Here is a 14,291-nt window from a genome sequence, read left to right on the forward strand (position 1 = left end):
AGGATGAACACGGGGGCTGGATCAGAAGTAGGAGCTGATTTCTGTATACATAATGAGGGAGAGAAAATCATATTCACCAGCATTCCTCTTAGAGAGAGCTCTGAATATATTTGGGAGAAGAAATACTTTAACAAACCATTTGGGGCAGAGGGTGAGACCCAAGAGTATCATCAAGCTAGAGAAGTTATTAGTAAACTGCTCTGCATGTGATAAGGAGAGGCATTTGTCATAATCATAAGAGGGAAGAGGAAAGAAAAGAAAGTGAGGGAAACTGGTGGTGGTGTTGAGAAGAGGGGTGTGAGAAGAATGCCTCTCCATGGCTCTGGCTCCAGCCCCAACTCTTTTTTTTTTTTTAAGTTTATTTCTTTTGAGAGAGACAGAGCACGCATGAGTGCACAAACAGGGGAAGGGCAGAGAGACCCAAAGAGAGAGAGAGAGAGAGAGAGAGAGAGAGAGAGAGAGAGAGAATCCCAAGCAGGCTCTGCACTGTCAGCACAGAGCCCAATGGGGGGTTCAAGCTCCAGAACCTCGAGATCATGACCTGAGCCAAGTCAGACACCAACTGACTGAGCCACGCAGGCGCCCCACCGGCCCCAACTCTTAAATAAAGTGAGGAAGCTCATTATGGGGTTTTGTGAAGATCCCCCAAGGAGCTGAATTAACGGTCTGGTTAAGGGGAGTGAAATAGAGGCAGCACCCATGAGTGTGATCATCAATGGGGAGGAGCCCACAAGCACATTAGCCATGGACAATCCCAGGATCACAGCACAACCTTTGGATCTTAATAGGTGGTAGAACTGGTTTTGAATCAAGTTTTTCTTATTCACCCAAAGGCAGGGGTAGTGGAGGTGTGGGCACCTGAAATCCAGGTTATTTATGGATAACTATAAAGCAACTGGAATCCCTGAAGATGGCAGTTATCAGTATATTTTGATGAGACATGCTATCTAAAATTAAAGGAAGTTATTATAGAATCTAATGAATTTGGAGGTAGGGCCTCTATGGAGAAATTAAGGTAAAATGAGGTCATATGGGCAGACCCTAATCCATGTAAATTACTTGGGAGATAGGGCTTTCAAAACAGTAATTTAGTTAATCTAAGGCAATTAGAGTGGCTCCTTGATCCTGTATCACCCATGTCCTTATAAGAGAGATAGCAGGGTCAGAGGAAAAGACCATGTGAAGAGGCAGCAAGAAGGTGCCTGTCTGCAAGACTAGGAGAGAGTCCTCACAGGAAACCAATGCTGCTGGCTGGCATCTTGATCTTGAACTTCCAGCCTCCAGAACTGTGAGAAAATAAATGTCTGTTGTTGATGGCAAAAAAAAAAAAGGGGAAATATTCCACTTTTGCTTATGCTGCTGATGCATGTATGTGCTATTAGAATGCAAAGAAACTATTGAAACTCACAGAGAAATAATTAAGTTTTTACTCTTGGGGGTAGGGGTTGAATGTTCATGGTTGATTGGGTTAACAGTGACATAGGATACTCTAATTTCAGGGTAATCATCTAAGTTGAAGCTTTCCTCTTCAAATGGAGAAATGATTGCCCTCCTCCCCACAATTACCCTTTAAGAGTAGCCTGCCTTCTTGGGGCTCTGTGGTCTTACTGTTATGTTCTTTTTTTTTTTTTTTTTTTTTTTTTTTTTGGCTTTTCCTGGACTTCTGAAACCAAATTATCATCTGATATTATAAAAGACCTTTAAAAATAGTTCTTGTTTTGGACTGCTTTCCCTCAAGTCACATTCTTCACCTAATATGTGATTAAACTTCTCTGGAAGGAATCAACTTCATAATGATATGTGTCAACTCTGAATAAATGAGGAAATGCTTCTTATTCATGTTTAGCACCTTTTATTCACAGATATAACATCTCCATTCATGTTTTCTTTTGAGTCTCTGGGTTGAAGGTATAGCTTTATATATTTTTTCTTATGGTTAAGATGATAACTGCCATACATCATTTTTAAAAAGGCAGTGATAACAATACATTTTATGCTTACTCTGCAACAATTTTATACACCTAAGTCAATTTTGCCTTAAGGAAGTTTACATAATATATTTCATATTTTTGTAAATAAATGTAAATAATACATTTTATTTTTTTGATATCCTAATAAACGTAAATACCCTAATAAATTGCAAGCCACCTTCCAAGGCAGAGATTCTGAAGATTTTTAGGATGACTTTAATGTTTCTAGTCCTCTTTCCTTGCATTCTCTCTCTCTCATACACACACAACTTTATTTTTTTTTTAATGTTTTTATTTATTTTTGAGACAGAGAGAGACAGAGTGTGAGTGAGGGAGGAGCAGAGAGAGAGGGAGACACAGAATCTGAAGCAGGCTCCAGGCTCTGAGCTGTCAGCACAGAGCCCGATGCGGGGCTCGAACTCATGGACTGTGAGATCATGACCTGAGCTGAAGTCGGACACCCAACAGACTGAGCCACCCAGGCGCCCCCACACACAACTTTTTATACTAAAACTTTTTTTTACAAAATTCTGTGCCAAAACTATTGATTCAGATATTCAGACCATGGCAACCATTCTGGAGGAATTAAGAGTCTACTACTTCAGTGTTCCCTCCAGAAATGATTATTCTGGGTTACTGAGTTTTTTGATAAATTGAAGGCAAGTCAGTAACTTTTTTTCAGCTTTCTAAAAGTAACTTGATTTTTCATCTTAGAAAATAGAGGTTAATGAATATTTAATATTGACATCATGATTATGAATACTAGAGTTCAGAGTCATTCTGTAAAGGACATCATACAGGGCTTCTGTATAAACGTGGGTTAAAAAAGTAGGCAAATTTACACTGATTTGACATCACACTTGGAAGGTGGCAGGGATTTGAATTGATAAATACATTTTTATTATGATATGTATGCATTTTAACATGGAGTTCAGGAATTTTCAGCTAGTCTGAATTATTAAGGTCAAATTAAGTAGGCATTTAACTGCAAAAGTAAACTAATGTGCTTTTAAGGGCATAGTTTAATTTGGCACTTTAACAACAACTGAAAAATGTATGCCAAATTAAAATTTACAGTATATCTTTACATAGACTATTTTATGGAGTTTTTATTAGATGAATATAATAGGCTACTGTCTCATGCTTACAGACTAGAAAATGTTTCAAATGCTTAGTCCTAATACTACATAGCTAGTAAGTAAAGGAAACAATCTAATCACAAGTAATGTATTCCAAGAAAGTTACTTTTCTACTTTGTGCTCTAAGCGATTCTTATGCTTGTGCATAGGTTTCCCACTTACGGCTCTTGAATCAAAGTAGGAATAAGTAATTTACACTTAATTTACAAGGGGGGTTTGAATTAATTTTACTCTGGGTAAGAAACAAATTCTGAAAGAAATTAATCTCCCTGTTTTATTATGAGCTGCAATGGCTTTTTGAGCCCATAAGGACACTTCAGTTATTATTATACTGACTTGTTTTTCAGAACTTTTCCATTCACCTGATCAATGTATATTAACTGGAACACATGTGGCTGATGCTGAGTAAAATAGAGATCCAAGGGAGTTAAGCAACTTATGAAGCAAAATGAACTAGAAGAGATAGAACTGAAACAATACAGATATAGATATAGACATAGAAATAGAAATAGATATAGATAGATATAAAGATAGGTGATATATGGATATATATATATATATATATATATATATATATATATATATGTATCTGGAAATTATAAAGTGGTTCGTCAGGGCACTTGAGGCAAGAAGCACACCTAGTTCAATTATATATGAATTACTGGTGAATTTTGGCAGACCATGCAACATCTTATCTGAACCTCAGTCTCCAGTCTATAAAATGAGAAAATAAAATCTCTAAAACAGACAATGTGACAATTAAATGAGATGCTGTGAGTTGATGTGCACTATTACTGTTAAGGTCCTTGTAATTATTTTGAAGGAAAAGAGAAAGCAAACTTGACCCTGTGCTTTTGGAACAAAGTTTCAATAAGCTTCTTTTAAAAATCATATATTACACAAAATATATTCAACTTCAATTATTCAGCATGTAAACTGAATGAGTTCCAAGTGCCCATGTTGTATGGACATTTAACAATTGTTTCAAAGTTAAAATTTGGTACTTTTTCTACAGGTGAGAAAGATTTGCAACTGGGAGGACTCATTGTTCTTTGGATGGCTGCTGTTTCTTTAAATTGGGTGAAAAAACTGTACAGTTGCTGAGTCAGATGATCTGGCAGCCTCGGAGATTCAGAGCAAGAAAATGGTGGCACTCATAAAAAAAAGAAAAGAAAAGAAAGCAAAACATAAGCTTCCTTAATACATCTATAAAGTAGGTATAACATTAGACAAATTGTACTTTAAAGGCAGAAAAATTGTAATTTGGAAGGCATAATATTTTAGTTTTTCTTATAATGGCTAATTATTTTTTTAGCTTATATTATATATATATGTGTATATATATATATGTATATATATTGTGTGTCAGTGTGCTTTTAGAGAGATACAAAGTCCCATCGTTTTGTCCATAAATGCTTTATTCTCTTATGGCTACATTTTATTGCAATTTTGCCTTTATTAATAAATATACTTTAAACCTGTAAAACACTTCTTTGTTTTGTTTTTCCTCTCTTACGTAATTTTAGATGGTCATGTTTACCAGGCTTGTTTCTGGTTTGGATAATAAAATGAAATGAAAGAAACCTCTTATCGATCTATCTATCTATCTATCTATCTAGAACCATTCATCCTATGTAAGCAGGAGTTAAGTTTGTATAGTGTTTCAAAAAGATATCACAAATGTTTTCTGTGGAAAATTTCTGTTTGTTGCTACGAGCTTTAACACACAAGTATATCATGTTATATCCTTCCCCCCAAAATATGTTCTGATAATAAAAATCTGGGATCTAAGAGATCATCTTTTTCAATTTAGATGAAGGATCACATAATAATAAAGAGTTTTCCTTTGCTTAGTAAAATAGCTCCTCCACTGATTATTCAGACTCTCCTGGGGCCCAAAGCATGACTGATTCTAAAATCTAAATTTTACCTAAAAGCCTGGGCCTTGATTTAAAAATAAAAAAGCAAACATAAGATTAGTTAAAAAGCAACATTGGCCATATGTGCCAAATGATGTTGCAGAAATCCACCTGTAACAGAATCCCCTCCAAGTGCTTATTTAAAATGCAGATTCTTGGAATAAAATAAAATAAAATGCAGATTCTTGGCACCTGCAGCAAGTATGCTGAATTAGATTTTCTGTGAGGAAGCCCAGAAATGTGTATTTTTAAACAGCAGTCCAGGTAATGATGTTGCTGATAACCTTTGCCTCAGTTCTTCGACTTCTCATTACTCTCATGCTTAAATTAAGAAAGTAAAGGCATATTTGTTTATACCACTCTGATTGCACAATTTTATTAGTTTCAGTTTGTTTAAGAGATTACATATCTTTGCTCATATAGTTCTGAACCTCTACAAAACCTTTCTTCCTACTGGCTTTGAAACCATTTAAATAAATTGAGTTTTTTTTTTTTTTTTTTTGAGGTGAAGGGAAAAAGTGAGATCTTGAAGAAGAATTAAAAAGTCATTTGTGATAGAATTTTTATATTATCATGAACAAAGCCATTATGTCACTTACAATATAAAAATAAAAATCAACTTATTATTTTTCAAAGGACCTCTGAGGCACTGGAACTTTAAGTCTTGTAGTCGACGGTTTAGTTTTTTCCCTTCTATTACTTCTTTATGTAGGTCTGCCCAGTTGCAGCCATTATTCTAGGGCTCCTGAAATAAATAACTGCACTGATAAGCAGACATTGTCTTCAATTTTCCCTTCTTTAAAATATAAATGCTGACACTTAGCAAGTGCAACAATTGTCAATATACGTAGTTTTGCTGAATACACACCGACATAGCATGGCTTAGGATATGGTAAACCAGTGCAGGTCCCAAGTTGGGCATTTTCTAGGATGGGGGAGAGCCTTACAAAGAGACCTTCCTTCCCCTACTGAACAAAGCCTTTATTTATTCCCAAGGTTATCTCCATTGGTTGGCTTACTGTCATAGAAATTGATCGTATTTTAACGCTTAGTGATTTTTTTTTCATTCTAATAAATGAATGTTTTAACGTAGGGGAAGTGTTCAAACACAAGGAAAGCTGCAGTATGGGAAGAAAACAGTTGAGAGAACAATTTGAGGCAAATTCTACATCACTGGAAAAACTTCTTATTCCATCCTCCATTCCGTCTTGTACCCCAGAAAGAGGAACAAAGAGAAGAAGGCCTTTCAACACTCGCTGGCGGCCAACTGGCGCGGAAGGGATTGGCTGCCGAGTTTTGGACACTTTCCTCGAATGAACCTGACCCATTCCGCTCCACCCCTCCAGAAAAAAGGCCTGGCCAGTTCCAAGCTGGGGAAATGACCAAGAGACCTCCTCATCATTCCTTGCACCCCTCCTGGATCCGAGAGGCCCCCACTTCGTCCTCCACCTAGTTGGGCCCCAATCCCGCTCTAGGCGTCAGTCACTGTTAACGCAGATCACATCTTACACGAGGACACAGTTGGGGTGTGGGGCGAGGCCCGGGGCGGTTAACAACAGAAGGGGTGCATTCGCGGAGTGGGGTGATCAGTGGGCTATGCCTCTAAACTCTTGCTACGGGGTCCTACCCCAGCTGCCAGTTAAATCTCTGGGATCCGCAGCGTCTCTAGAAATTGAGAGGGTGGGGAGATGGGGTCGAGGAGGGTGGTCGCAGCTAGGAGGTGGGGCAGGCTAGGTCGGTGCAGCTTTGAGTCTCCCTTCCTACGGTAGACTCTCTCTGAGGTCCTGGGGAGGCCCTTTGCAACCCCAGCCAGGCTGTGGGAGGCGGTGAGCCCCAGTTTGAAATCGTCCGGAGAGGACTAGGGAGAGGGATTCCTAGAAGGGGGCAAGTTATGTGACCAGAGGCCTAATACCCAAGCTCTTTGGAAATAGACATAGCTATGCGTTTATAGTCTATGTAAAAACGAACTAGGTTGTGAATAGGCACAGCGAGCATTGGTCTGAAGTCACAACTCTCTCGTGCTTTCTCCAGACCTTACCAGAACCTTGTTATTTATGATCCTTGCACAACTCAGTTTCCTCACTGCCCAGCCCCCCCCCCCCCCCCAAAAATCTAAGGCTAAGCAAGCTCTCAGTTCATCCTTAATGCACGATCATTTCAGGGTTTGAAAATGACTATATATATATATTTATATATATTTACTGGTGATGGTCATAACTTCTTGAAAAACTCAAAAGTATAACGAAGAAATTAAAGATCACCAATCCCAATCCCCTCATCCTGAGGAAAACACTATAAAAATTTTTGTACAAAAACAGAGTGTATGTGTGTGTCCAGAGAGAGGAAAGGAGGAAAAATGAGAATAAGAATTGTTTACTGTTTTGAATCTTGAAAAATCACCTAACTTTATAATGTAATCATTTCACATTCTACTAAATATTCTTCAAAGACACGATGATTGTCTAGTATTCCAGAGTGCAGAATATTCCAGACCATTATTCCAGAGCATAGTTTTGTACCACAATTTAACATCTTGTTGCTAGAATGTAAGGCAATTTTCAATTTCTTGCTACTATTTGTCTGTATTAACCTTTGTCAGAATCTTTCTTTCATTGGATGATGCCCACACAGAGAATACAAATGTATGGATGTTTTTTCTGATTAAAAAAAATTTTTTTTAAGTCAGCTCTATGCCCAACATGGGGCTTGAACTTGCAAGTCACATGCTCTGTGGACTGAGCCAAACAGGTGCCCCCAAAAATGTATGGATATTTTAAAAGTTCTTCATACCTACAGTAAAAATATCCTTGCCAGTGAGGGGTTTAAGAAGTGCATTAATAGCTATCATTATGTGACCATGAGAATTTAGAGAATTGTAGCTTTTTTAAAAAGTTAGTAAATAACTATAATTTTATATTTATAAAGTGAAAGAATATCCATTGTTTACATAATTTAAACTGTAGAAATAAAGCATCACAACTTTTTTTTTAATCAGGTTAGATTTTGCAGCAGACAGAAGGATTCTCTGGCCCAAGGAGTTTTAGTGTGGAGGGGATGAGTGAGATTGTTATGCTTCTCAAAAAGGAAGAAAAATTGTGAAGAATAAAAATACTGGATCAAATGTTCAGCTAAGAAAGTATTTTTGAGATGATCTGGATCATTTTACTAACAGGGGTCACTCACATGTTGGGAAAATGGTTTAGATTAACCCTACCATGGTAGTTACTAGCGATGAACTAACATGTATTAACAGACATATAAAATATTATGGACGTAGACAAGGTTATGTCCTTGCTACCTGAGGATGACAATGGACTTTTTAAAATTCAAGAGACCCCAAAGAAGTAAATAAATATTGAGTTTGGTTAAGTGTTATTGTTTCTTTACATAATACAACCTGGGGATCATGTACGCATTGCGAATTATGGTTTATGCTAACTGTATAGAGCTTACCTTGAGAGAATGCTATTCTGTCAAAGGGGATAAAAAATCCTAAGGGTTCCCAAATAGCAGTAAACAAATAAACACTTACTGTTATATAAATATGACTATTTTGTGAACACACCAAGGTAGAAATAACAACAAATCAATTAATGTAATTCATCAGGCATGTGTGAATAAGAAACTAGTAATGTGGAATTTTATTATATACATTTTCCAGTCATATAAAAATAAAAAGTCATAATGAACATAGTTGCAGAAACTTTAAAAACAAAAAATAACACCTTCTATACTTATATTAATATTAAGTAATTCACACAAGAATTTTTTTAAGCATTGTGGCTCTTAAGAAATTGTATGGGTCCCAACATAATTACCATCCATTCTATATACGTTCTTAAATCAATATAACCATAGGCATAATATATATTTATGTGAACTATATAATTATATGTCATTTATAATTAATACTTCCATAAGTTTATATATGTGTATAACTTAAAAAATGAAGTTGGAGAATTGCGCGTATATTTAAGAAATAGTCTATTCTACCTAGGTCATGTGTTCTGCCTTCAGATATTTACTAAAAATTGGGCTTTTCAAATAGTCAATACATTTTTAAATAACTTTACATATTATTCCTGAAAATTGATTTATACCTAAATAACAAGGAATAAATGGCTACTTTCAAAGAACTACCATTTTTGTATTTTTAACATTTCATAAAATGTATAAAATATGTCTTTAACTTAAAGTTAATTGCACTATTACATTGTGTATTCCTAAAATAGAAAACACATAATTATAATACTTACACAGATTAAAACTTTCTACTTTGTTACTATAGATTTCCAGAAGCAACCTAACACTTTAAATAAAATAGCTTTAAGTAGAGAGTAATAGTAACCACTCTGATATTCAAAAATATATGATGGCTAAACATTTGCTGGCCAGAATAAAGCACCATAAAACAAACAGGGTCTTGTTAATGTTTTAAAATGAAGGAAAGTTAAGTCCAGCAACATGCCATGAAATCTTTTACAAGCTCTTACTAATTCTTTAAAAATACTGAACTTTCATAATTATATGAAAAAGAAAATGTGTATTTACTCTATACATTGTAAGTTTTTTTTTAAGATTTTATTTTTAAGTAATCTCTACACCTAAAGTGGGGCTCGGACTTAGAATCCGGAGATCAAGAGGTGCTTGCTCTACCGACTGAGTCAGCCATGCGCCCCTGCTTGTAAATTTTTGGCATTAGAAATGGAGGTACCTAACTAAACACCTATAGGTTAACAGTTTTACCTTTACGTGTTAAAGGCCTATTAACGTTGGGGAGAAAAAATTCCCCCTCCCCCCGCATTTGTTTTTTTAAAACGTCTATTGGTGGAAATGGATGCCTTACTTGTGTAAGGTCACAAAAATTAAGTCTCATTAAATTGCTTTTAGATTTATTATCCAAGTTCTAATTAGGATTCTGCATATTGTAGCAATGTGTATTTTTCAATTATTCTGGTCATAGGAAATTACACCGTGTAAAGATTTGTCTGTTGTGAAGACAAAACTACCCAGGATTTTGTTTTTCAAGAAGTAGGCCTCATTTTTAAACAAGTGTTCATTGTGGCCTGAGAGGATTAAAGTATGATTAATAGTGATTTCTCAGACTCACCACTGTAGGTCTATTTTTTGCTAAACATTTGATGCTAAGCATCATTCGGAGCAGTTTGAATCTGTCAAGATTTCAAATAAGAAGTCTGCGCCTCACTACGAAAGCCCAACTCTCTCTATAGACTGCAAAAGCAAATGTTTGCTTCTTCGATCAGTGTTACTATTTCGGGAAGTCAAACCACGTGCCAGCCCCCAACCTCTAACATCCCCCACTACTGTAAGGAGAGAGAGTTGACCTGGCAGAGGAGACAACAGGTGGCCCCCTTAAAACTAAGACCTTTGGTAATACTTTCCTCCAGGGCGAAATAAAGTGCCCTAGAAATACACCTTCACAGAGTGTGTGCGTGCGTGTGTGTGTGTGTGTGTGTTTGCATGTGTGTGCGCGCGCGAGTGTTTACTGGCTCTCACCCAGGAAATTCAGGAGTGACTGACTTCTAAGGTGGGTTTGGGATCTCCCGGTTCCTCCCAGAGTTTCACCGGATTGAGGAGGTGTGTGAAAGGAGCCCCGGGCTCAATACATTGGGAGCACCACACCTCTAAGCAACTGTAACCCGAACCGGGAAAGAGGTTCCACCCCTAGAAACCTCCTCCTCCTATCCTGGTCTAGAAGATGGTTTATCTGTATTAAATCATACCAAACAAAGTCTTCCAAAGGCCGACTGCGCCCGGGACTTTTCGAGGCCTTTCTTACCTGCTCTTCTAGGATGCGGCTGCTGCGCTCTGCGACGGCTCCTCACTAGCTTTAGCACCAGGGCCGCAGCGGCCCGCACACCCGGAGCTGCCCACTCACCCGCTGGCCGCGCGATCCGCACAACAAAAGCCCTCACTCGTGGAGGGCCACCAGCACGCCGAATCCGCACTGTGATCAAAAACGCGCGCACCATACTTCAGCAGCCGCCACCACCGCTGTGCTCCGAGGCCGCTGCGCCGCCCTTTGGCACCAGAGGTAGGTAGCGCCGCGCCCGCCCCCCGATCTCAGACTGAGACCCACGCACCGCCCCCCGCCCATCCCCGCCCCGCAGGCGCGCCCCCGCGTTCCCTGCGCGCGCTCGCGCGCCCCCGACCTCCCCAGGTCTCAGAACCGTTCTGCGCCCGGCGCGCGCGGGAAAGGCCGGCGGAGAAGCTCGGAGTGCTGCGCGCGCGCGGGCCGCTAGCACCCAAGGTTCTCCTCCCTTCCCCCACGACTTCTTTCCCGCCCGATCCGCGCGGGCGCCCCACGCAGTGACAGCTCAAGGGCCTGTCGCCAGAACTCATCTCCAGGCCCCCGCCCCCTCGCAACATTTGTCACCTGACACGGCCGTAAGCAGGAACCGCCGCGTTGCCATGCGGCAGCTTCCAGTCCTGCTCGCTCGCGCCCCAGTTCCCCTGCCCCCCCCCACTTCTTTTATTTTTCGCGCTCCTCGCTAGAGATCTTCCACTCCTCCAAACCGGATTATTTAAAAGAGGAAAAAGAAAGGAAAAGCAAGGTCATCTCAGCGCTCGATCAGCCACTCAGGAGGCTGGATGTCAGTTTTGAAAGAAATGGCGCTACGCTCCACTTCTAGATTTGGGAAACGAGCGAAATTAAAGGAAACCGCTGCCTGCAGCCGACGCGACATGTGGACACTGAGTGGCGCTGGCGCCGCCGGAGCAGCGGGCCTGGCGCCCCAGCAGGTAGGTGGAGCCGAACCCCAACCCCGGCTTCCTTGCTGGGTCGGGGTACCTCTTCCCCTCTGTGCTCCAGCGTCGCCGAGAGCGCGGGACTGGGCGGAGAAGCCCGGCAGTTTTTATTTTCGGTTTTAACCTTCGAGAAGCGGCGCAACATCTGAACGCTTCTTCCTCTTTCCTCCGCCCGCGGCACTCCCCTCCCCCCCAGGGGCTGCTCCCCGCTTTTCCCGGTTTCCTCGCGGTCAGTGATTCCCGGCGGAGAGCCCTCCTCCTTCTCCTCCCTCCCGGCGCTCCGACACCCTCGGCTTTCGCTGCCCGACTCCTCAGCGCGGTCGCTGTCCGCTCTCCCGCGCTCCCGGCTTCCTTCCCCTGCCCTCCGGTTTCTTCCACACCACTGATCTTTTATTGCCGGCCACCCTCCCTCCCCCTTCCCCTCCGTGGTCCACTCAGCACAGGAAAAGCGGGGGAAGGAAAGGAAGCGGCAGCATAAAGGAGGGGTGAGTCGAGGATACGGAGGCGGCCTAAGGACACGGAGCCCAGTTCCAGAGCGCAGCAGGGCAGGTCCCCGCTCCGGGGCTGGATGGAGCTCGGACGCCGGCTCGCTGGCTCCCCAAAGGCGGGAAGTCCAGCCCAGGACGCAGCTTTCAGGCGGGTGGCGCTGACCCGGTTCCCCAACCTCCAGGGCCTGTAGTCAGTAGCGATCGATCTACAGCCTCTCGGGCTGGAGGCGCGGCCTGGCCGGCCGCGCGTGTAACAGAGGATGTGGGACTAGGCCCAGCCTTCGCGGAACCCTAAAGGTGGCCCCGCGGCGCGGTGGTTTCTTCTATGTGCCCGGGGTGGTGGCTTAGCTGCCGAAGAGGACCCACAGCGTGAGAGCTGACAGAGCCTTACAGATCAGGTGCCAAGCCCCTCACTACGTGGAGAAAAGCGAGGCTTGCCTTGCCCAAGCAGTGTACCGAGAGGCCGGGTCTGGCGGCAGATGTCTTCCCGTTCTCCATCCCTCCCTTCATCCCGAGACCGAGCCGCCGACCAGGCCGGTTAGAAGAAGCGAGACTTAGGTACCAGTCTTAAGTAGCTACTCTAAATGTCTAGGTCTTCACAAACGCACCTCTCCCGGAACCTGTAGGATTCACTCAATTTACTGAGCACTGTGTTCCGTGCTGGGGCTACGTGCTACTTCTCCGACTAGACTGAATTCTCTTTCTCCGTCTTCACGAGGCCAGCTCTTTCTCCTTCAGATCTCTTCTCAAGTTTCCCTGCTCACAGACTCTTCCTCTTTCAGGCCCCATCTTATCACCATGTTGATGTGGTGGTGTGTTTTTTTTTTTTTTTTCTCCCTGCATAGCATTTAGCATACAGAAATTATCCTATGTGATTATTTACTTGTTTGTGGTTTGTCTCTTACAGTGGTAGGTAAACTCCATGGGAGCCAGATTCTGTTCTGTCTTACACTTACACCCATGACCCCCCCCCCCAGACCCTTCATGGGTGAGATGGATTATAATGAGGGGATTTCATTTTATGGCCAATAGAGGAGGGGCACATTAGAGGGTGGGTAGAGAAAGCATCCTGGAGGGAAAATGCTGCCCAATTCCAGGAAGGTATTAGTTTTTTTTCACGTACACATTACTTTTACTATTAATGTAATTATTAAGAGTAATACTTTCCATTTGTCCTTGGGTATATTGAATATAGTTTGATCATCAAATTCTCGAAGCCAGTCGAAACTCAAACACCACCTCCCTGGGAGATTCTCCCTAAGCTGTCACCAATGATGCTAATGATAGTAATAATAACAACAATACAAAAATCATGTAGAAGAGGGATACTGAATTTGAAGTTCAGTCCATCTTAGGGAAGCGACTTTGCACACCATTAGAGAACAGTGTAATATCCAGTATGGTATTCTAGAAGAACCCTGGACAAGTGGTAGAGTGAAGGGTTTCCAGGAAGGGGGGATTAGCTGTGGCAGTAAACCATAGTGGGTGAGGTCAAGAAGACCTGTATTGCACATCTCTTGAAATTATTAGGGCTCTTCAGAGAAATGGAACCGATAGGACATGTGTGCATGTGTTTCTGTGTGTGATTTATTTTAAGGAACTGGCTTACTTGATTATAGGGGCTGGCAAGTCTGAAATCTGCAAGACACGTAGATGAGGTTGGAGACGCAGGGAAGAACAGAGGAGGCAGCTTTGAGTCAAAAGACAGCCTGAAGACAGAATTCCTTTTTCTTCCTTCCGAAAACCTGTCTTTTCACTTGCGGCCTTGGTGAGGCCCACATGCATTGTGGAGGATAATCTGCTCCCCCCCCCCCCCCCCCCCCCCCCCGCCAAGTCTTTGGATTTAAATGTTAATCATACCTAAAAAATGCCTTTGCAGCAACATCTTGACTGGTGTTTGAGAAGACATCTAGGTACTCTAGCCAAGTTGACACCTAATTAGCTATCACATTATCCCATTATGTCTGAGGGGTTTACTGAGCCTCAGTTTTCCAGACAAGTTTAAAT

General features: G+C 41.5%; 1 protein-coding gene across 1 annotated transcript in view; it reads right to left on the reverse strand.

Annotated features, from left to right (window-relative positions):
- The window catches only part of LOC122475137 (cyclin-dependent kinase inhibitor 2A-like), a 31,430-nt gene extending 20,329 nt beyond the window's left edge, over nucleotides 1–11,101 (reverse strand). The window contains exon 1 of the mRNA XM_043566850.1: nucleotides 10,829–11,101. Coding sequence (XP_043422785.1) covers nucleotides 10,829–11,021 — 193 coding nt within the window. The 5' untranslated portion in view covers nucleotides 11,022–11,101. The remainder of the gene's footprint in view (nucleotides 1–10,828) is intronic.
- Between the last annotated feature and the right edge of the window lie 3,190 nt (nucleotides 11,102–14,291).

Source organism: Prionailurus bengalensis, chromosome D4 (genome assembly GCF_016509475.1).
Source record: "Prionailurus bengalensis isolate Pbe53 chromosome D4, Fcat_Pben_1.1_paternal_pri, whole genome shotgun sequence".
In the NCBI taxonomy this organism is placed as follows: Eukaryota; Metazoa; Chordata; class Mammalia; order Carnivora; family Felidae; genus Prionailurus; species Prionailurus bengalensis.